Raw genomic sequence first — 22979 nt, forward strand, 5'->3', positions numbered from 1 at the left:
ACGGCCTGAACATGCTATCATGGCTGCAACGTCTCCGGACTTGTCTCCCATCAAGCACATCTGGGATGTCATTGGTCATCAATTAGAATGGCAGCTGCCAGCAGGGGATCTTGATGATTTGGCCAAGTGCATTGAGAACCTTCCTCAGACGACCATTAATAACCTGAATGACAACAGCCAAGGCTGTAAGTATGGGGATTTCTGCGTGAGACATGTGTATATAATAATATATAGGAGTATGATATACATTACATATACAAAGTGGATATAAAAAGTCTACACATCCGTGTTAAAATGCCAGCTTTTTGTCATGTTGTAAAAAAAATCATAAAACAAGAATTATTTCAGAACTTTTTCCACTTTTAATATCAAACATAATCTGCACAAATCCATTCAGAAACAAACTGATATAATTTAGAGGGGAAAAATAACAATAACTAAAATAATGTGGTTGCATAAGTGTGAACACCCTCTTATAATTGGGGATGGGGTTGTGTTCAGAATTTTCCAATCACATTTACCCTCATGTTATATAGTAGTCAGCGTATGGCCACCATCATTCACAGGGATTCTGATTAACCCCATATAAAGTTTTGCTGTTCTAGAAGGATTTCGTCATTTTCTTAGTTGAACTTTATAGTAATTGCCACAGTCTGATAACAACAGCTGACAACACAGCAAAGGGATCTTATTGATAAAAGTTATCAGTCAGGAGAAGGGTACAAAAACTGTTCGACATTAGATATATTATGGACACTATGAAGACGTCATCAAGAAGTGCCAGTGACATTACCTAAAATGGGACATCATTCAAAAATTAATGAAAAGAAAAAAAAATTGGTCAAGAGGCTGCCAAGAGACCTACAGCAGCAATAACAGAGCTGGAGGAATTTCTGGCCAGTAATGGTTGTGTGCTGCAAGTGAAAACAATCTCTTGTATTCTTCATATGTCTGGCCTGTGAGGTAGGGTGGCAAGATGGAAGCCTTTTCATGCAAAGAAAAGCATTCAAGCATGGCTATGTTTTCCAAAACCTACACCAAGCCTGCCAACAGTATGTGGGAAAGCATGTTATGTCTGAAGAAACCAAGGTTAACATTTTGGACATAATTCCAAAAGGTTTGACTGGCGTCAGACCAAAACTAGACATCAACAAAAGAACACCATACCTACAATGAAGCACGGTGGAGGCAACATTTTGCTTTAAGGCTGTCTTTCAGCAGCTAAATCTAGGGCTTTAATAGAGGGAATAATAAACAGGTCCAAATATCAGTCAATTTTGCATGAAAACCTTCAGGCTTCTGCTAAAAGATTGAAGATGAACAGCAATTTCACCTTTCAGCACAACAACGACCTCCAAATCACCAAAAGGATGGCTTCACTTCAAGAAGATCAAAGGCCCCTTATCATGACCAGCGATTTTCTCACCCGTTTTGATGAGGGGGCGTGTAGGTGTTACCTCGGCTCCTGTTCCTGGCACTCCTCCTGCTGCCGCCGAGTCCAGGTCAGCTGATGTCCTTGCTGCGTCCTCCTCACTCCGGGGCTCGGTGCTTGCATCCCGGCGCGTGTCCTCCCTGCACTCAGCTGCGCGCTCCTGTGGGTTGCGCAGGCGCAGTAGGCTCTGACCGCGTGCGCTCCTTCTGCTCTTCTATCCCTCCATGACCTGACCCGGAAGTACTTCCTGCCAATCAAAGTCTGGCCTCAGGTATTTCTGGCCCTCCTCCCTTTGTGGAGGCGCCTGATTATTGTGTTTTCCTGCTTTAGTTAGGCCGCATAGTTTTCTTTTCTGTGCTTTACCAGTCCTGTGCATTCCCAGTCTTGTGCCTTTCCAGCCCTGTGTTGTTTAACCTCTTGTTCTCCTGTTTTCTCTTTCAGTTCCTGCTCCTGTGTTCCGCAGTTCCTGTGTTTTCCCTTTCCTCAGTCCGTTCCTCAGCTCCTTTACTTCTCACCCAGGTTTTCCTCCGTCACCTTCTTCCCTTTCTGTTTTTCCCCGTTTTTCTCCCTGTTTCCCTTTCCTGGAGCCGATCCCTGGTCCTGGCCTCCGTGGTACTAGTTTTCCCTGTGCTTGCCTTCTAACAGTCCCTGTATAGGGGTTGGTTCCACTCTGGAGTGCTCGCTCAGGGGAGGTTCGGTGCCACGGTCCAGTGGGTCCACTCTTTGTTCTCGTCGCCTTCGGCGTCACAGACTGCACTCGGACGACATCTGAGTGCAGCCTGATTCTAACAGTAGGAGTCAGACGCTGCTGCTTCATTATAAGCACTTAAGTCCCTTAATGAATCAAGAGCGTCTGATGGGTGACGTGCGTCTCCGTGATCCTCGCAAGAAATCTTACTGCAGTCCCTAACTAGCTCGGCATAAACTAAACACGCTATAGCGTCACACCCCTATTCCGTCCATTTTGTTGAAGAATACCAAAAGTCACATTATTTTGTGAACTACAACAAGTTGTGCAAAAATTTTGCATTTTTTTTCTAGGCAATTTACATCTAAAATCAGGCAAAATTGCTTTGATGAATCAGGGACAAAGTTTTGCCATGGCCAAGACCTGAATTCAATTGAAAATCAGTGATTGGCCTGAAGAGGGCGCTGTACATATTAGATAGCCTCGCAATATAACAGATTTGGAACAAGGAAGAGTGGTCAAAAATCGCCAATAATAAAGATGTGCTGTGCTGAGAGACTCTTACCCAAAGAAACTGAATGCTGTCATTAATCAACAAAAAGACAAAAACCTGGTATTTTAACATGGTGTCACGATTCCCCTGACCGCTGTCACCAATTGGTCAGGATTCCCACCGTGACCGTCACCCCTACGTCACGGATTGAGGTGACTTTAGGCCAACAGACGGCTATCACATGTGCAGGGGGGCTTATCTTAGTTATCCCTCCACTCCACGATGTGATGAAAAAACACACACAAGGCTATTGACCTCTTAGTTTACAGCAGGGGCTTATTCTAGGTATCCCACTGCTTTTCTATATACCACGAACTGCAGGGATTTATGTATATCCCGCTTACAGTTCCACTTAACACTTGCAGCTCTCTGGCGCCCCCTTACTCTCAGGTCAGATTAGGTACTGCACCCTGGGTAATTAGTCGCCAGAAAGGCTGCCTGCTATGTACTGGCTATTGGGCACGCTGCAGCGACGCGATAACTACTCCCACTCAGGCAGGAACAATAATTATTAACGCCGCAGCCGCTACAACATAACCCAAAAGTCTGCACACTTCTCGCTGCCACCAGCTTCGATTAAACGGGTCCGAAGCTAACCCAACACAGTAGCGTAATTCTCTTCAAGAGACAGGGTACGTTTAGAGCATGGATGAACGAACTAATATGAAATATTATATCCCATAAAAATACTTAGGCAGTGCTTTATCAAAAATAGTTTATAAAGATGTTACAAATGAGACAATTGCAAATATGTACATGGGTAATTATAACATAAAGGGAATAAATGAGAAAAGATAACACTCACATGTTAAAAGCATGGCGGACACCCCAGGCTAGTGCAGTTTCCATACATCCCAGTCCATGGGATGTACTCAGCTCTTCCAGGACAATAGGACGAGAAGTCCAGAAGAAGAAATCAAGCAGAAGGCCTGAGCTGGGGATGTGTGCCACAACTTAATACCTTAAGGCTTTGACATCACAGAAGGGCTGGCTTATCCAGACCCTCCTCTCTCTACATTCTGAGTACTTCAATCTTAAATTTATCTACTTGCTATAACTTCGCTACAAAACATGACAGAGTCAGACTCAACCTATCATTCATCTCGGATTAACGTGAGCATTCTAATGAGATCAAATATGTCCTATCTGGGATACATATTTACAGAGAAAACCCTACTTCTTTACCAGACGGAGTTAGAAGCCCGAGTTTCAAGGGATGGGTAGATACACCGAGTGAGGATAAGAATATATATTTTCGTATTTCTAGCTTAAATCGTTTGCCTAATATCTAACAAAAACTAAACAAAGAATCTTTCATGAATTTTTGGAGCCACTTTTCCATTGTCCAGCTAGTGGAAGATTCTAACCTGGTCGTAAATACCATTCGGCCATAAAACTCCCCACACTCTCTGAGAAGGAAAGCCAGGAATTGGCAGCTACAAACTGTTACTCCAAGAAGGGGGGCTTAGCCCACGCAGGCTAGCAAGAGAACTACTTATGATATTTCATACCATATCGTGACACATGGGTTTTATATCCGCTGCCTATGTGTGTGTATATGAGTGTGTGTACATATATATATATATATATAGTGAGAGAGTCACTGACACAGTATGTTAGGGGAGATACCTGTCACTGCGCATACCGCAGTCAGTGATGTAAAACCAGAGTGTTTTTTGCCTCCAGCACGCTAAGTGCTGAGAGGGTTAATAGGAACCTATATTATGGACTGGTTTTAGTGGACCTTCATAGAGCGGGTGGGCGGAGGTCCACCGTATCTCCACCTGCAGAGTCCTGCCAGAACCTGTGTGAGGTCAAGGTCATGTGACCATCACATGGGTGTTAAATACCTGGCCATGAGAGTCGGCGTGTGTTGTGTCTTTGTAGAGCAGGAACTCCCACATAGCTCATGGAGGAGCTAAGGACTGTGCGGGATAACTGCAGGTGAACCCTGCAGAGAAAGGACTCTGCCAAGGTCTATGCTATCCAGAATAAACCAGTATATATTTTATATATATATATATATATATATATATATATATATATATACACACATATACTGTATATACCGTACATATAATGTTTCTAGACAGCATGCAAAAATGAAGGCTGCGGAGGACAGATGCCTCAAAAATATCACAATTATGGCTAAATAATACCGCCATATAGTACTTGTATGCGTATATATATATATATATATATATATATATACACACACACACACACACACACACACACACACATACCCTCACCATATGGTGGTATTATTTAACCACTATTATGCCACTTTTGAGGCACTGGTTCCCCCCCAGACGTCATTTTTGCTTTGCTCCTCATTCTAGAAACAATTTATTTTTGGGCTATAATGTAATCTGCTGAGGAAAAATGAACGTGAGTCATCATCAATGCACACTTTCTTAAAAATCTACTAAAAAAAATAGCAGCAGAACACTATTTAAAAGATACGATAAAATCGATTATGACTTAAAAACACAAGGCAAACATCTGAAACGAGGATTTATAGAAGCGGCCTCCGAGTCCCACCATTGTAAGACTACAACTCTCAGCATGCCTAGGACCGTCACACACAGGGAGAAGTAGTCTCAGTACGGTTAAAGCGCTCGACTTTAAAAGAAACGTGGACGCCATAGAAGTAATAGGTCACTTACCCAGGGTCCATTGTGCCTCCTGCCCCATTGTACCTGCCAAAAAACTTTAGGTCGGCCATTTAAGCCCCCCCTACCCCGTCATCCGAGTGTCCGGTGATCTCGCTCCGTCCTTTTTTTAACTCTCTCCCCCATTTACGGACAGTTTGGGCGAAAGTAATCTAAACCCATAAAAAGGGATAAATAAAAGTGTTATTCTACAAGGAAAAATACTAAAGGGAAATAAATTAACAGCTCGTTAGCAAATTGGCTCCGGTCTAACTCCCTCCCCCATTGTGTAATAGGTTTATATCGCCTCTGCTCCTGGTTTGTTCTTTTTCCTTTCTCCTCCTAACGATGTCACCTCGTTAGGATGACTGAGAGCGTAGCAGGGACACTTAGGATGGAGGGGGGTTGCCATGGCGATAAAGGCCTGCTGGTGCGAGGGAGGCCTGCCCTGGTACTTTTCTAAATTAAATATAGGGAGAGCGGAAAATAACGTTATAAGACAATAGGCGGACTATCGACGGCAGCAAGATGACATCTCCGCAGTCAACAAGTTTTACGACATCTTAACTCCGCCGAAATGGGGCCTAGAACCGGTGACAGAGATGTCCCTCTAACCATGTCATGATAGACGGAGAAATAAAGCATAGAGGACTTCCCCTTTAAGAAGGTTATGCATCTTTTTCTTAGTAATATCTCTCTTTGAGAAAGTTGGGTGATAAACAATATGGCCGCCTATAGCTGTCAGTCAGATTTTCTGTTTTTCTGCTCTGGAATGAAGTGTAAAAACGCAACTTGTGAACAGAGCCTAACATCGGCCATATTGGATGTCACACGGCTAGAAACAGCTAAAAATAGAATTGAAATGGTAAATAGAGTGACATCCAAAATGGCTGACAGGAAGTCTGGTTACACACTTGTATAAGAAAGGAAGCTAGGTGACAACCAATATGGCCCCCAGTACAGTTTCCACAAGGTTGTCAGTGATATATAACTCTATATCGCCTATTGTTCACCATAATAAGGCAGACTTGCCATTCAGGACTCTTGGAAAGCTGAATGGCGATCTCTGCATAAACTGTAAAGAATCATTTCCAACAATCCAGATTTTGCATGGACAATCCCAAATTGTGGAGCTTATGATGCTTTTAAGTGGACATTTTGGGATAGGTTCTGGTCATTTTAGGGGTATTCCTAGGTGGTCCTAATTTCATATATTAAAATGTTTTACGGGGCAGGTAATGACGGCCATATTGCATTTCATCCATCCTTTTCATAAACAGATGCAAATTGTATTCAGCTGTATCTTAAAGGGGTTGTCCTGTATATAACGTTCATCTCTTATTCACGGATAGATTATTAAGGCATGATTGCTGGGGGTCAGGCTGCAAGGACCCCCACCCATCCCACCATCAGGTCCCCAGTGTGTGAATAGAGAGGTAGGGAGACGGGATGACCACCAGATCTCCTAACTTGGAAAGACAAAAAAGAGATATAGCTACTGTTGTCCTTTAATGTTGTCCATGCAGTATAATGCCCTCACAATACCCCTCCACATAAAATATATTGTTCCAAAGTTGTCTCCACACAGAATGATGCCCCCATAGTGTCCCTCTCACACAGAATAATGTCCCCACAGTGCCCCCAATACAATATGATGCACCCACAGTGTATCTCCCGCCAGGGGCGGACACAGACTGCAGAGGGCTCCTGGGCAAGAAATCTTCTCCCCCACACCCCCCCATAGCGCAACAAAGTTATGTAAACAGGGGTGGGATTCCAATTTTTAACAACAGGTTCTGTGTTTGTGTGTAGGAAAACCACACCCATTTTTTAAGCCACTCCCATTTACACACACCTTTTCCTCAAACATATACAAGTAGGGGCGCAGTTAAACCATACCTCCCAACTTTTGAAGAGAGGAAAGAGGGACAAAGTTTGTGGCGCGCCGCGGCAAATTTTAAGCCACGCCTCTGACCACACCCATTTCACAACTAGTCACACCCATATCCACATCCCAACCACAGCCATTTAGCACTGCTGATTACACTGTTTCATTAACAATAATTATGAACAAAAAATATGGACACACAGTGCTCCATACTGTATAATGGCCACACATGATGCTCCATACTGTATAATGGCCACACATGATGATCCATACTGTATAATGGCCACACATGATGCTCCATACTGTATAATGGCCACACAGTGCTCCATACTGTATCATGGTCCCTCATGATGCTCCATACTGTATAATGGCCTCACATTGTGTTCCATACTGTATAATGGCCACACATGATGCTCCATACTGTATCATGGCCACACATGATGCTACATACTGTATAATTGCCCCATATGATGTTCCATACTGTATAATGGTCACACATGATGCTCCATACCGTATAATGGCCACCCATGATGCTCCATACTGTATAATGGCCACACAGTGCTCCATACTGTATCATGGCCCCACATGATGCTCCATACTGTATAATGGCCACACATGATGCTCCATACTGTGTAATGGCCACACATGATGCTCCATAATATATAATGGCCACACAGTGCTCCATATTGTATAATAGCCCTACATGATGTTCCATACTGTATAATGGCCACACATGATGCTCCATACTGTATAATGCCCCCACAGCGCCCTACTTACACAGAATAATGCCCCCACAGTGCCTTACTTGCAGAGAATAATTCCCTCACAGTGCCCTACTTGCACAGAATAATTCCCCCACAGTGCCCTACTTGCAGAGAATAATTCCCCCACAGTGCCCTACTTACACAGAATAATGACCTCACAGTGCCCAACTTACACAGAATAATGCCCCCACAGCACCCTACTTACACAGAATAATGCCCTCACAGTGCCCTACTTACACAGAATAATTCCCCCACAGCGCCCTACTTACACAGAATAATGCCCTCACAGTGCCCTACTTACACAGAATAATGCCCCCACAGTGCCCTACTTACACAGAATAATGCCCTCACAGTGCCCTACTTACACAGAATAATGCCCCCACAGTGCCCTACTTACACAGAATGCCCCCACAGTGCCCCACTTACACAGAATAATTCCCTCACAGTGCCCTACTTACACAGAAAAATGCCCCCACAGTGCCCTACTTACACAGAATAATTCCCTCACAGCGCTCTACTTACACAGAATAGTGCCCTCACAGCGCCCTACTTGCACAGAATAATTCCCCCACAGCGCCCTACTTACACGGAATAATGCCCCCACAGCGCCCTACTTACACAGAATAATTCCCCCACAGCACCCTACTTACACAGAATAAATCCCCCACAGTGCCCTACTTACACAGAATAATTCCCCCACAGTGCCCTACTTGCACAGAATAATGCCCTCATAGTGCCCTACTTACACAGAATAATTCCCCCACAGTGCCTTACTTGCAGATAATAATTCCCCCACAGTGCCCAACTTACACAGAATAATGCCCCCACAGTGCCCTACTTACACAGAATAATTCCCTCACAGCGCTCTACTTACACAGAATAATGCCCTCACAGCGCCCTACTTGCACAGAATAATTCCCCCACAGCGCCCTACTTACACGGAATAATTCCCCCACAGCGCCCTACTTACACAGAATAATTCCCCCACAGTGCCCTACTTGCACAGAATAATGCCCCCACAGTGCCCTACTTACACAGAATAATGCCCTCACAGTGCCCTACTTGCACAGAATAATGCCCCCACAGTGCCCTCTCACAGTATAATGCTGTCACAGTGATTCTCCTACACAGCCTAATGTTTAGCACAAATTATGATGTCCCCATAATGCCTCCCTTACACACTTTGTTCTTCCAACGATGTCCACCCTCACAGTATGACATCTACATTGTATTGCCCACCTATAAACTTTATGATGCCACCACAGTGCTTCCCTTACATTGTGATGCTTTGAAAGTTCCCCCTACATAATATGTTGCCCTTTAATGCTTACCCCACAAGTTGATTCCCTCAGAGTACCCCCTCTACAAAACGTGATGCCCTGACAGTACCCGTCACGCAGCGTGATACCTACACATGGTGAATGATAACCCACAGTGCGCCCTTTCACCACCAGTATCGTGCTGTTCCACTCCACTGGCAATTAAAAATAAATGTTCACCTAGCCCAGTCCCCACAAGAGGACCAGACCTCCACTCTGTGCTGTGTATGACCCAATGGAGCATACATCATTGCACCGCTTGCAATGAGCCTCAACAGACAGCGGTGAATCATGGAGGAAAGAGCTGCTGGCTCACTGCTCCACTATTGCATTCAACTGGAAGCGGGACGTCCCAGGACAGTGAGACGCCCCCCATTTTCACGACTATCCTGATGTAAGGAGACGAGAAGACTCACACAGTTAACGCTAACAGAGTGTCTGCAAACAAAGAATCGAATGACCAGAACGGAATAAAAGACCGAACAGAGCTAAGTGACCGAGGCAAGAACTAAGTGAGCAAGTCCAGAGCCAAGAGAAGTGTGTGTGAGAGCGGAAGCACGGTACACAGGAGAACAGGGCCCGCTTCAGAGAACGGAGACGGCCAGTGCTAAACATGTAAAGAGACCAATCGATCAAGAAGGGACTTGCGGCCTAACAACGTTTTATCATAGACTCCCATTTTAATGATCAGTGAGGGAACCCGTGATCATAAATTACTGTAGATGATACATGATGTTCATGGGACCAAAAGAAAGAGGCAACCAATATCATACCTTCCAACTGTCTCGGATCTAGTAGGACAATCTAAAATTTGGGGAACTGTCCTGTTGTCCTTAGAGGTTGGGGAGCACAGATACAGTTTACTACAGTGGTGGAGCAGGGAGCAGTCAGATCCCTGCTCCACCATTGTTTATGTCGAGGTTGAAGGTCCTACAGGTCACGGCACTGTGCAGCACAGACCAGCTTGGTCATAGTCCTAAATGACAGGTTGATCAAGGAACCAGCATTTTTCTGGCCGCGGTGGGAATACACAGGTGACAGATGAAGCCACGACTCGTCAGCGCAAACACAGTCTGCGGATAATCGTAGATAAGACATTTTATGTAAATATAGGCAGATGCCTGACACCGCGATAACGTTTAATTACACAAACAGCAGATTTAATAGAAGCCAAAGCAGACATCCTACACGGCCAAATCCAATGTCCTATCCTATCCAAGCCTTTATTATCAGAGCGGAACATCCGACCGGAAGCCTGGCGTCCACTCACTAACTTCACGCGTATGACGGCGCTGAGGCTGCTCAGGAGGGGCACAGGAAATATATAGTATGGGAGGCCATGACACACAAAAATGTGGGAAAAATAGTACAGTGAAATGAAAACGCTCCTTTACTCAATGATTCTCCGGTTCAGTAGGATGAGGGCATACATAGTAACATAGTAACATAGTTAGTAAGGCCGAAAAAAGACATTTGTCCATCCAGTTCAGCCTATATTCCATCATAATAAATCCCCAGATCTACGTCCTTCTACAGAACCTAATAATTGTATGATACAATATTGTTCTGCTCCAGGAAGACATCCAGGCCTCTCAGGGCGACACTGAACTTTTAATTTTAAAGGAGTGAAAAAAGAAAAACTGAATTTTGTAAAAAAAAAAAAAAAAAAACAACAACAAATTTTATTATTTTTGTCACCATTTTATAAGACCAGTAACATTTTTATTTTTTATTTTTTTTCATTTTTCTGCCCTTAGAGCTTTTTTGAGTGACAAATTGTCATTTTTGGTGGTACTTTTTTTTAGTATGTACAACACTTTCATCACTTTTTTATGATTGATGACTAAAAAACGGCAATTCTGGAGCTTTATTTTTTTGTTTTGTTTATTTTTGCTTTGTAGCATTTAGCTTCTTAGTCAATACATTTTAGATGTTGATTGTTGGGCTTTTACGTATGCACCAAAAACAGATTGTTTTTAATCTCTATTTTTTTTCTATTACGAAAATGTGGGTGTTTTGAACTTTTATATATGTACAGTATATACAGGTCCTTCTCAAAAAATTAGCATATAGTGTTAAATTTCATTATTTACCATAATGTAATGATTACAATTAAACTTTCATATATTATAGATTCATTGTCCACCAACTGAAATTTGTCAGGTCTTTTATTGTTTTAATACTGATGATTTTGGCATACAACTCCTGATAACCCAAAAAACCTGTCTCAATAAATTAGCATATCAAGAAAAGGTTCTCTAAACGACCTATTACCCTGATCTTCTGAATCAACTAATTAACTCTAAACACATGCAAAAGATACCTGAGGCTTTTATAAACTCCCTGCCTGGTTCATTACTCAAAACCCCCATCATGGGTAAGACTAGCGACCTGACAGATGTCAAGAAGGCCATCATTGACACCCTCAAGCAAGAGGGTAAGACCCAGAAAGAAATGTCTCAACAAATAGGCTGTTCCCAGAGTGCTGTATCAAGGCACCTCAATGGTAAGTCTGTTGGAAGGAAACAATGTGGCAGAAAACGCTGTACAACGAGAAGAGGAGACCGGACCCTGAGGAAGATTGTGGAGAAGGACCGATTCCAGACCTTGGGGAACCTGAGGAAGCAGTGGACTGAGTCTGGTGTGGAAACATCCAGAGCCACCGTGCACAGGCGTGTGCAGGAAATGGGCTACAGGTGCCGCATTCCCCAGGTAAAGCCACTTTTGAGCTACAGAGAAGCAGCACTGGACTGTTGCTAAGTGGTCCCAAGTACTTTTTTCTGATGAAAGCAAATTTTGCATGTCATTCGGAAATCAAGGTGCCAGAGTCTGGAGGAAGACTGGGGAGAAGGAAATGCCAAAATGCCTGAAGTCCAGTGTCAAGTACCCACAGTCAGTGATGGTGTGGGGTGCCATGTCAGCTGCTGGTGTTGGTCCACTGTGTTTCATCAAGGGCAGGGTCAATGCAGCTAGCTATCAGGAGATTTTGGAGCACTTCATGCTTCCATCGGCTGAAATGCTTTATGGAGATGAAGATTTCATTTTTCAGCACGACCTGGCACCTGCTCACAGTGCCAAAACCACTGGTAAATGGTTTACTGACCATGGTATTACTGTGCTCAATTGGCCTGCCAACTCTCCTGACCTGAACCCCATAGAGAATCTGTGGGATATTGTGAAGAGAAAGTTGAGAGACGCAAGACCCAACACTCTGGATGAGCTTAAGGCCGCTATTGAAGCATCCTGGGCCTCCATAACATCTCAGCAGTGTCACAGGCTGATTGCCTCCATGCCACGCCGCATTGAAGCAGTCATTTCTGCCAAAGGATTCCCGACCAAGTATTGAGTGCATAACTGAACATTATTATTTGTTGGTTTTTTTGTTTGTTATTAAAAAACACTTTTATTTGATTGGATGGGTGAAATATGCTAATTTATTGAGACAGGTTTTTTGGGTTATCAGGAGTTGTATGCCAAAATCATCAGTATTAAAACAATAAAAGACCTGACAAATTTCAGTTGGTGGATAATGAATCTATAATATATGAAAGTTTAATTGTAATCATTACATTATGGTAAATAATGAAATTTAACACTATATGCTAATTTTTTGAGAAGGACCTGTATATATATATTTTACTTAAAGGGAACCTGTCACCTCAGAAAACACTATTTATTGTATATTGTATAGTGGTGGCTGCCTTTCACTCATAGGGACGTTCATGGAACAGTGACCGCACATAGGATAGGATAGGATAGGCTGAGCGCAGATGGAAAAGATCCCACTCCAATGAGCACTTCATCGCATTCAAACAGTCCCTCACTACTTTTAAGACCACACTCGCCACAGGTAAACAAACCTACTTCTCATCTCTCATATTCTCCCTGTCTCACAACCCTAAACAGTTATTCAACACTTTCAATTCTCTCCTCCGTCCCCCAGCACCTCATCCCTCCCCACTCATCTCAGCTGAAGACTTTGCCCCATTTTTCAAGCATAAGATTGATAACATCAGAGACAGTTTTGGTCAACAACCCCCGGAGCCCTTCCTCCCGACTTCCCAGCCCTCCACCTCCAAAACCAACTTCTCCACCATTACAGGAGATCGACTCTCCACTCTCAAGATCAGATCTCACCACCTGTGCACTTGACCCGCTCCCATCCCACTTCATCCCAAACCTCACCACAGTCTTCATCCCAGCCCTAACCCATCTTTTCAACCTATCGCTAACAACTGGTGTTTTCCCCTCAGGCTTTAAACATGCCTCCATCACACCAGTGGCGTAGGAAGGGGGGTGCGGGGGGGGCGGGCCGCCCCGGGCGGCACAATGTGGGGGCGGCTATCAGCACGGCTGCGCGCACTCATTCTCTGCTCCTTCCTCCCAGCATTATGAGGACTGGAGCAGAGCGCTGGCAGTGCGCGCGGCCGTGCAGAGTTGCTGGCTGCAGTGTAGCAGGGGCACACAGTCACACACGCTGTGACTCACCCCCGCACCTGCAGTCAGCAGCAGAAGCTCCGATCCCGCCCCTCCAGCAGCGTCACAGCTCTCACAATGTGAAGAGCCATGGAGGGGCGGGGCTAAATGTCGGGGGCGGAGACACGGACAAGCAGGAAGAAGAGGCAGAAGGAAATATGAAAATCAGAGCGGGAGACAGAAAAGATGTGAGAACAGAGACAGAAAACAACAGAGAGGCAAGACACAGGTGAGAAGTATATATGTATATATATATATATATATATATATATATATATATATATATTACATCATTGTCTAAGGGTCACACTTCCGTCTTTCTGTCTGTCCTTCTGTCTTTCTTTCTTTCACGGATATTCATTGGTCGCGGCCTCTGTCTGTCGTCGCTGATTGGTCTCGGCAGCTGCCTGTCATGGCTGCCGCGACCAATCAGCGACGGGCACAGTCCGATTAGTCCCTCCGCTGCAGTCAGTGCCCGGCGCCCGCTCCATAATCCCCTCCAGTCACCACTCACACAGGGTTAATAGCAGCGGTAACGGGCCGCGGTGTAACGCACTCCGTTACCGCTGCTATTAACCCTGTGTGTCCCCAACTATTTACTATTGATGCTGCCTATGCAGCATCAATAGTAAAAATATGTCATGTTAAAAATAATAAAAAAATGAAAAAACCTGCTATACTCACCCTCCATCGCCTTTCCCGCTCCTCGCAACGCTCCAGTGCCCGCTCCATGCAAGCGGCAGCTTCCGGTGCCAAGGATGGTATGTGAGAAGGACCTGCCATGACGTCACGGTCATGTGACCGCAACGTCATCACAGGTCCTGCGCTCATACCAACCCTGGGACTGGAAGCTGCCTCGTGCGATACAGGGCCAGAATTCATCGGAGGGTGAGTATATGTTTATTTTTTATTTTAAGTCTGTATACTACGTGGCTCTGTGCTGTATACTCCATCACTGGGCAATATACTACGTGGCTGGGCAATATACTACGTGACTGGGCAATATACTACGTGGCTGGGCAATATACTACGTGGCTGGGCAATATACTACGTGACTGGGCAATATACTACGTGGCTGGGCAATATGCTACGTGGGCTGTGCAATATACTACATGGCTGTGTTATATACTACGTGGCTGGGCAATATGCTACGTGGGCTGTGCAATATACTACATGGCTGTGTTATATACTACGTGGCTGTGTTATATACTACGTGGCTGTGCTATACGCTATGTGGGCTGTGCTATATACTGCGTGGGCTGTGTTATACACTACGTGGCTGTGCTATATGCTACGTGGGCTGTGTTATATGCTATGTGACTATGCTATATTTCTCTGCTGTATCTGCATCATGAATCATGCTATGTGTTAAAGGGGGGGCCCACTGAGACTCTTTCGCCCGGGGCCCTCTAAAACCGCGGCCGGCGCTGCAGCTGTTTAACGCTATTGACGTGCGGGCCCGCGCCCGTACGTCAATAGTTAACAACAGCCACCAGCCATTTGGAGGCTAGCAGCTGAAGTCGGCCGCAGCGCACACGTTGACGGCTTCTGACGTCATTGTCAGTCGCCGGCGAGTGCACGCTTCAGCTGCGTGGAGAGAGCAGGAGCGCGGTCAGGTAAGCAGAACTTGTTTTTTTTTTTTGCAGACCCTATCATGTGTGTTGCCCTATTTTTGGTAACCTTTGTGTGTATTGAGCCGAGGGGGGGGGGGGCGCCAAACTCGGGAGCAGCCCCGGGCGGCAAAAGCTCTAGCTACGCCCCTGCATCACACCTATCCTCAAAAAGCCCTCTCTTGACCCATCCTCTGTATCTAGCTATCGCCGTATATCACTTCTCCCCTATGCCTCCAAGCTACTGGAACAAAACGTCTACCTTGAACTGTCCTCCCATCTCTCTTCTTGCTCCCTCTTCGACCGCTTACAATCTGGCTTCCGGTCACACCAATCCTCTGAAACTGCCATAAGGTCACCAATGACCTATTAACTGCCAAGAGCAAGCGACACTACTCTGTCCTCCTCCTCCTGGACTTGTCGGCTGCTGTTCTGTCTCCGCCATCTAATATTGTTGCCCTGATTATTTGCTTGCATAATTGCAGTTTCCTCAGTATACAGTATTGATATATTCATGCCTTTATTCATCTGTGATGCTTTGGCTCCCTCTAGCGGCCAGAGTTATGTTGGCAGTTCAATCTTGTTTTTGTATTATCCATGTCTGATTCTCCTCCTCCTTTGCAATGCATTATGGTAGCTCAGCCTCCATTTCCCTCCATTGTTCCTTTCACTTTCTTCAGTTTGCCTTCAAGGAAAGACGCTTCACTTCATCCCCCTTGCGATTGCATTGCCGGTATGTCTTTATGCTTCCTATAGATATTCCTGCTCTATATTAGCTTAGTTTAACCAGTTGTACCCCTAGTTTAGTCACTAGCTTTCTAAATGTTATGCATAATGTATATCATGTGTATTATGTATCTGTTCTATTCCATGCACTGATTCTATGTATATCATTGTTCACAGTTTCACCGCATCAATATACCACTACGTTTAATAAAGCACAGACTCAACCACAGTCTCCTTATTGGACCCCGGTATAGCGGTTTAGCTGACTGTATAGCTACGTACAGTGGGGCAAAAAAGTATTTAGTCAGTCAGCAATAGTGCAAGTTCCACCACTTAAAAAGATGAGAGGCGTCTGTAATTTACATCATAGGTAGACCTCAACTATGGGAGACAAACTGAGAAAAAAAAATCCAGAAAATCACATTGTCTGTTTTTTTAACATTTTATTTGCATATTATGGTGGAAAATAAGTATTTGGTCAGAAACAAAATTTCATCTCAATACTTTGTAATATATCCTTTGTTGGCAATGACAGAGGTCAAACGTTTTCTGTAAGTCTTCACAAGGTTGCCACACACTGTTGTTGGTATGTTGGCCCATTCCTCCATGCAGATCTCCTCTAGAGCAGTGATGTTTTTGGCTTTTCGCTTGGCAACACGGACTTTCAACTCCCTCCAAAGGTTTTCTATAGGGTTGAGATCTGGAGACTGGCTAGGCCACTCCAGGACCTTGAAATGCTTCTTACGAAGCCACTCCTTCGTTGCCCTGGCGGTGTGCTTTGGATCATTGTCATGTTGAAAGACCCAGCCACGTTTCATCTTCAATGCCCTTGCTGATGGAAGGTTTGCACTCAAAATCTCACGATACATGGCCCCATTCATTCTTTCATGTACCCGGATCAGTCGTCCTGGCCCCTTTGCAGAGAAACAGCCCCAAAGCATGATGTTTCCACCACCATGCTTTACAGTAGGTATGGTGTTTGATGGATGCAACTCAGTATTCTTTTTCCTCCAAACACGACAAGTTGTGTTTCTACCAAACAGTTCCAGTTTGGTTTCATCAGACCATATGACATTCTCCCAAAACTCCTCTGGATCATCCAAATGCTCTCTAGCAAACTTCAGACGGGCCCGGACATGTACTGGCTTAAGCAGTGGGACACGTCTGGCACTGCAGGATCTGAGTCCATGGTGGCGTAGTGTGTTACTTATGGTAGGCCTTGTTACATTGGTCCCAGCTCTCTGCAGTTCATTCACTAGGTCCCCCCGCGTGGTTCTGGGATTTTTGCTCACCGTTCTTGTGATCATTCTGACCCCACGGGGTGGGATTTTGCGTGGAGCCCCAGATCGAGGGAGATTATCAGTGGTCTTGTATGTCTTCCATTTTCTAATTATTGCTCCCACTGTTGATTTCTTCACTCCAAGCTGGTTGGCTATTGCAGATTCAGTCTTCCCAGCCTGGTGCAGGGCTACAATTTTGTTTCTGGTGTCCTTTGACAGCTCTTTGGTCTTCACCATAGTGGAGTTTGGAGTCAGACTGTTTGAGGGTGTGCACAGGTGTATTTTTATACTGATAACAAGTTTAAACAGGTGCCATTACTACAGGTAATGAGTGGAGGAAAGAGGAGACTCTTAAAGAAGAAGTTACAGGTCTGTGAGAGCCAGAAATCTTGATTGTTTGTTTCTGACCAAATACTTATTTTCCACCATAATATGCAAAAAAAATGATAAAAAAACAGACAATGTGATTTTCTGGATTTTTTTTTCTCAGTTTGTCTCCCATAGTTGAGGTCTACCTATGATGTAAATTACAGACGCCTCTCATCTTTTTAAGTGGTGGAACTTGCACTATTGCTGACTGACTAAATACTTTTTTGCCCCACTGTATGAGCCTGCCTCAGCTAGTGAGGACAGAACAGTGAAACGGCAGCCATCCAACTAGTGGGATTCAAGTAACCGGCTACTCAGAGACTAAATACAGCTACAGCAATCTCTGCACAGCCAAGCACTCTCCCAAGACACCATGTCTCACAAATCACATAGGACAAGATCTGTTACTTCCGTCTCCTCAAAGACAACATCCATCAGCAGCGCGGTCGCCATTGCCCGCGCAAATGCTGAAGCCGCCAAAATACGAGCGAGTTTTGCTGACCAAGAGATGCAACTTAAATTAGAAAAAGCACGCCTAGATGACGAAGAGAGAAGGTCGCGCTTAGAGAGAGATGAGCAAGAGAGAAGGTCACGCTTAGAGAGAGCCGACCAAGAGAGAAGAACGCAGTTAGAGAAGGCACGTGTGGATGCCGCCTTAGAAAGCCTAGCAGCAAAAAGGGAAGCTGCCGCAGCCCTCGCCGAAGCAGAATCGCTAGAAGCCGCACAAAATCCCAAGCTGCATAGCCAAAGCAGTACGTCGAGTCTGGAGTTTCCACTGCAAGACTCACCACAACGCACATCTCAGTATGTTAATGACCTTCCTGATCCAAACTATAACCCTGAACCAGTACCAAAACCAAAATACGACACCTCCAGCGAAGTGAGCGAGAGTCGTCACAAGGCTCAGGACAGAAACAAACTCGAAAATGTGAGGCAAAACAATTCTGCTAATGACTACCTTGCCCCTCATCAGGTAACCAACGTGGATCACCCTGCTGACGCACCGTACATCAGGCCGAAGCAATACGACACCGGCTGGCGCCACCATGAGGACACTAACAGGTACGAACGCACCTCACATCACTATCAGGGCGACCCATCACCAGTATACTCTGCTGACAACTGGTTCACGACAGAATTTGCCAAGTTCTTCACACGACGTGAACTGGTTGCCAAGGGACTCATGAAATTCACTGACCGAGCTGAAGGTTACAGAGCTTGGAAAGCTTCCTTCCAAAATGTCATTAGAGACTTGGGGCTACAACACAGGGAAGAGATAGACCTGTTAGTCAAATACCTGGGAGAAGAGTCAGTCAAACACGCAGTAAGGATCAGAGACATTAATATAAACCGCCTTGAGACTGGCCTCAAAGAGATCTGGAAAAGGCTGGATGAGTGTTACGGCTCACCAGAAGTAATAGAAAGAGCCTTGTTCAAAAGAATCGATGACTTTCCTAAAATATCTAACAAAGGTCTCCAGAAACTTAGAGAGCTAAGCGACTTGCTAAAGGAAGTCCAAGTTGCCAAATACGAGGACGGCCTACAGGGACTTGCATTTCTCGACACAGCCAGAGGTGTTAACCCTATAGTCCAGAAGTTGCCCTACAATCTACAGGAGAGGTGGCTCACACATGGTTCCACGTACAAATACAAACACAGCGTTCCATTCCCTCCCTTCTCCGTTTTTGTAGACTTCATACACCAACAAGCAAGAATTAGAAACGATCCCAGCTTTGACTTTGCAATACCATATGCCACACCATCACCACCTGCAAATCCACGCAGAACATCTGTGGAAGTACACAAGACTTATGTTTCTTCTCCAGGTTCTAATTACAGGTCTGCTGGCTGCTCCCACTCAGAGACAAAGGTGCAGGACCATGACAAGTAGTGCCCACTTCATCAGAAGCCTCATCCTCTCCTGAAATGCAGAGCCTTCAGAGGAAAATCTATGCCAGATCGCAGAAGCTTCCTGAAAGAAAACGGTATCTGCTACAAGTGCTGCTCGTCCACAGCTCATCTCGCCAAGGATTGCAAGGTCAGTGTAAAATGCACAGAATGTGGCACCACAGATCATAACACCGCTCTACACCCTGGCCCAGCTCCATGGAGTACACAAAACACGCCAGCTGACAGTGAGCATGGCGGGGAGGAAAGGAACACTGATACAGCTACGCCAGAGATCACTTCACAATGCACCGAGGTCTGCAAAGGTACAATAGACAGTAGGTCCTGTTCAAAAATATGCCTCGTCAAAGTATACCCGAAGGGCCATAGAGACCAAGCTGTAAGACTCTATGCTATCTTAGATGACCAAAGTAATCGATCCTTGGCTAGATCAACGTTCTTTGACCTATTCAACATCAAAGGGCCAAGCACTCCCTACTCCTTAAAGACGTGTGCAGGTACTGTGACAACAGCAGGCAGGAAAGCTACTGACTACCAGATCGAGTCTTTAGACGGACAATTCTGCCTACCACTACCTACGATCATCGAATGTAACTAGATCCCAGACAACAGATCTGAAATCCCTACGCCAGATGTAGCAATCCATCACGCTCACTTAAAACAAATAGCACACCTCATACCGGAACTCGACCATCAGGCCCAGATAATTCTGCTGTTGGGGAGAGATATCCTACAGGTTCATAAAGTGAGACGTCATATCAACGGACTCCACAATGCTCCCTATGCCCAAAGGCTAGACCTAGGATGGGTCATAATTGGCAACGTATGCTTGGGACGCATGCACGCCCCATCTTCTGTGACAAGCATGCTGACAAATACATTGGAGAAAGGACGTCCATCTCTGTTTCAACCTTGTAACAATGAGTTCCATGTCAGGGAACTGCCACACCGCATCCAACTACCTGATCATTTAATAGACTTTACTCACGACAGCAGTATAGTGTCGGGAAGCTATGAGGATCAGTTAGGGGGCACAGTCTTCCAGAGAACTAAGCAGGACAACCAAGTGGCAATGTCGGTAGAGGACAAGTTGTTCTTAGAGGTAATGGACAAGGGACTCGTTAAAGATGAGACCAACAGCTGGGTCGCACCTCTTCCCTTCAAAACCCACAGACCACGTCTACCAAACAACAGAAATCAGGCATTACAACGTTTCTCCTCTCTCATTCGTAATCTGCAAAAGAAACCAGAGATGAAAGATCACTTTTTCTCCTTCACGTCAAAGATTTTTTGAAAACCGTCACGCAGAACTAGCTCCCACTCTCAAAGACTCTGAAGAATGCTGGTTCCTACCCATGTTCGGAGTATACCACCCTAAGAAACCAGGCCAGATCAGAGTTGTGTATGATTCCAGTGCTAAATTTAATGATGTCTCCCTGAATGACGTTCTACTGACAGGACCAGACCTCAATAACAAACTACTGGGTGTACTTATGCGCTTCCGTAAGGATTCCATTGCCTTCATCGCTGACATCCAGCAAATGTTCCATTGTTTCCTTGTGAGAGAGAGAGACAGGAACTTCCTAAGATTCTTCTGGTACAGAGACAATGATCCTACTAAAGAAGTCACAGAGTATCGCATGAGAGTGCACATCTTTGGCAACAGTCCTTCACCTGCAGTCGCCATTTACGGACTCAAAAGGTCGGCTCAGGAAGGAGAAGCAGAATACGGAGCAGATGTCAGACAATTCATAGAAAAGGACTTTTATGTCGACGACTGTCTAAAAGCCTTGCCTTCAAATGAGACTGCCATCAGTCTTCTCAGGAGAGCTCAGGACATGCTTGCCTGCTCGAACCTTAGGCTTCATAAAATAGCCTCAAACAGCCAAGAACTCATGGAAGCGTTCCCTTCTCAAGACCTATGTAATGGTCTCAGAGACCTGGACCTGGGGTCAGACCCCGCACCAATGCAACGCAGCCTCGGGCTTCTCTGGAATCTACAATCAGACACTTTCACCTTTCAGGTCAGCCAGGAAGAAAGGCCTTTCACACGTAGAGGCGTCCTGTCTACCATCAACAGTCTGTACGACCCCTTGGGTTTCGCAGCTCCTGTTACTATACAAGGCAAGGCCCTACTAAGAGACTTAACTAGGGAAACATCTGACTGGGATGCACCTCTGCCACCTGATAAGAGGATCCAGTGGGAAGAGTGGAAGAACTCGTTAGCGGCACTCTCCAACTTGCATATGCCAAGACCATACACCCCTGTGCCATCTACTGAGATACAGAGCCAAAGACTGTACGTATTTGCAGATGCTTCTGTCAAAGCAATTGCCGCTGTTGCCTACCTCAAAACTGTAGACTCTAAATGTCAGTGCCACATTGGTTTCGTCATGGGAAAGGCCAAACTCGCACCACAACCAGAGCACACTATACCCAGGTTAGAGCTTTGTGCCGCAGTCTTAGCCGTTGAGTTAGCGGAGTTCATCGCATCCGAAATGGATATCGACCTGACACAAGCCAAGTTCTACTCAGACAGCAAAGTAGTCCTGGGATATATCCACAACGAAACCAGGCGATTCTACGTTTATGTCAATAACAGAGTGCTACGAATCAGGAGATCAGTTCACCCACAGCAGTGGCATTACATACCCACAGACCAGAATCCCGCAGATCATGCAACTAGAGCAGTTGACGCAAGTCGACTAGGAAGCACAACGTGGCTCTCTGGACCAAAACTATTGTACATTGAGGAATGTTTTCCAGACACCTTCGAACTTGTAGGAGAGGACTCAGATGCTGAAATCCGCCCTCAGGTGTCTACACTACATACAATGACCTCTGTTATCCAGCTTGGATCTTGCAGGTTCGACAGATTCTCAAGTTGGAAGTCACTTACTCGAGCCATTACCTGCCTGACACATATAGCTCGCTCATTCATGGCTACCAGAACTTGTGGCACAGAAAAATGTAAAGGTTGGCATCTTTGTAAAAATACCTACGTTACCTCCGACTTAGAGTTCTCTAGAAATCACATCATCCTCACTGTTCAAAGAGAAACCTACTTGGCAGAAATCCAATGTCTTACTAACAAAGCTCCAATACCAGCGAGCAGCGTATTGAGAAAACTCGACCCATTCATCGACAACAACGGCCTGCTGAGGGTAGGAGGCCGACTCAAAGAAGCTGAGATGGAGTTTGTGGAGAAATTCCCTCTTATACTTCCCGGAAAATGTCATGTTGCCTACCTAATCGTACAACATTACCACAATCTGGTCAAGCACCAAGGAAGACTATTTACAGAAGGAGCCA

At 45.2% G+C, this 22979-nt stretch overlaps 1 protein-coding gene across 4 annotated transcripts in view; it reads right to left on the reverse strand.

The window, feature by feature from the left end:
- The window catches only part of LOC138677188 (potassium channel subfamily T member 2-like), a 389156-nt gene that overhangs the window by 203340 nt on the left and 162837 nt on the right, over positions 1 to 22979 (reverse strand). Inside the window, exon 1 of one of the 4 annotated variants that reach the window (XM_069767118.1) lies at positions 5343 to 5693. The exons of 2 other annotated variants lie outside the window; for them this stretch is intronic. In XM_069767118.1, coding sequence (XP_069623219.1) covers positions 5343 to 5401 — 59 coding nt within the window. In that variant the 5' untranslated portion in view covers positions 5402 to 5693. Of the gene's footprint in view, positions 1 to 5342; positions 5694 to 22979 lie in introns of those variants that run through there. One more of the 4 variants, XM_069767119.1, reaches the window with a different exon arrangement.

Source organism: Ranitomeya imitator, chromosome 4, assembly GCF_032444005.1.
Source record: "Ranitomeya imitator isolate aRanImi1 chromosome 4, aRanImi1.pri, whole genome shotgun sequence".
Lineage (NCBI taxonomy): Eukaryota > Metazoa > Chordata > Amphibia > Anura > Dendrobatidae > Ranitomeya > Ranitomeya imitator.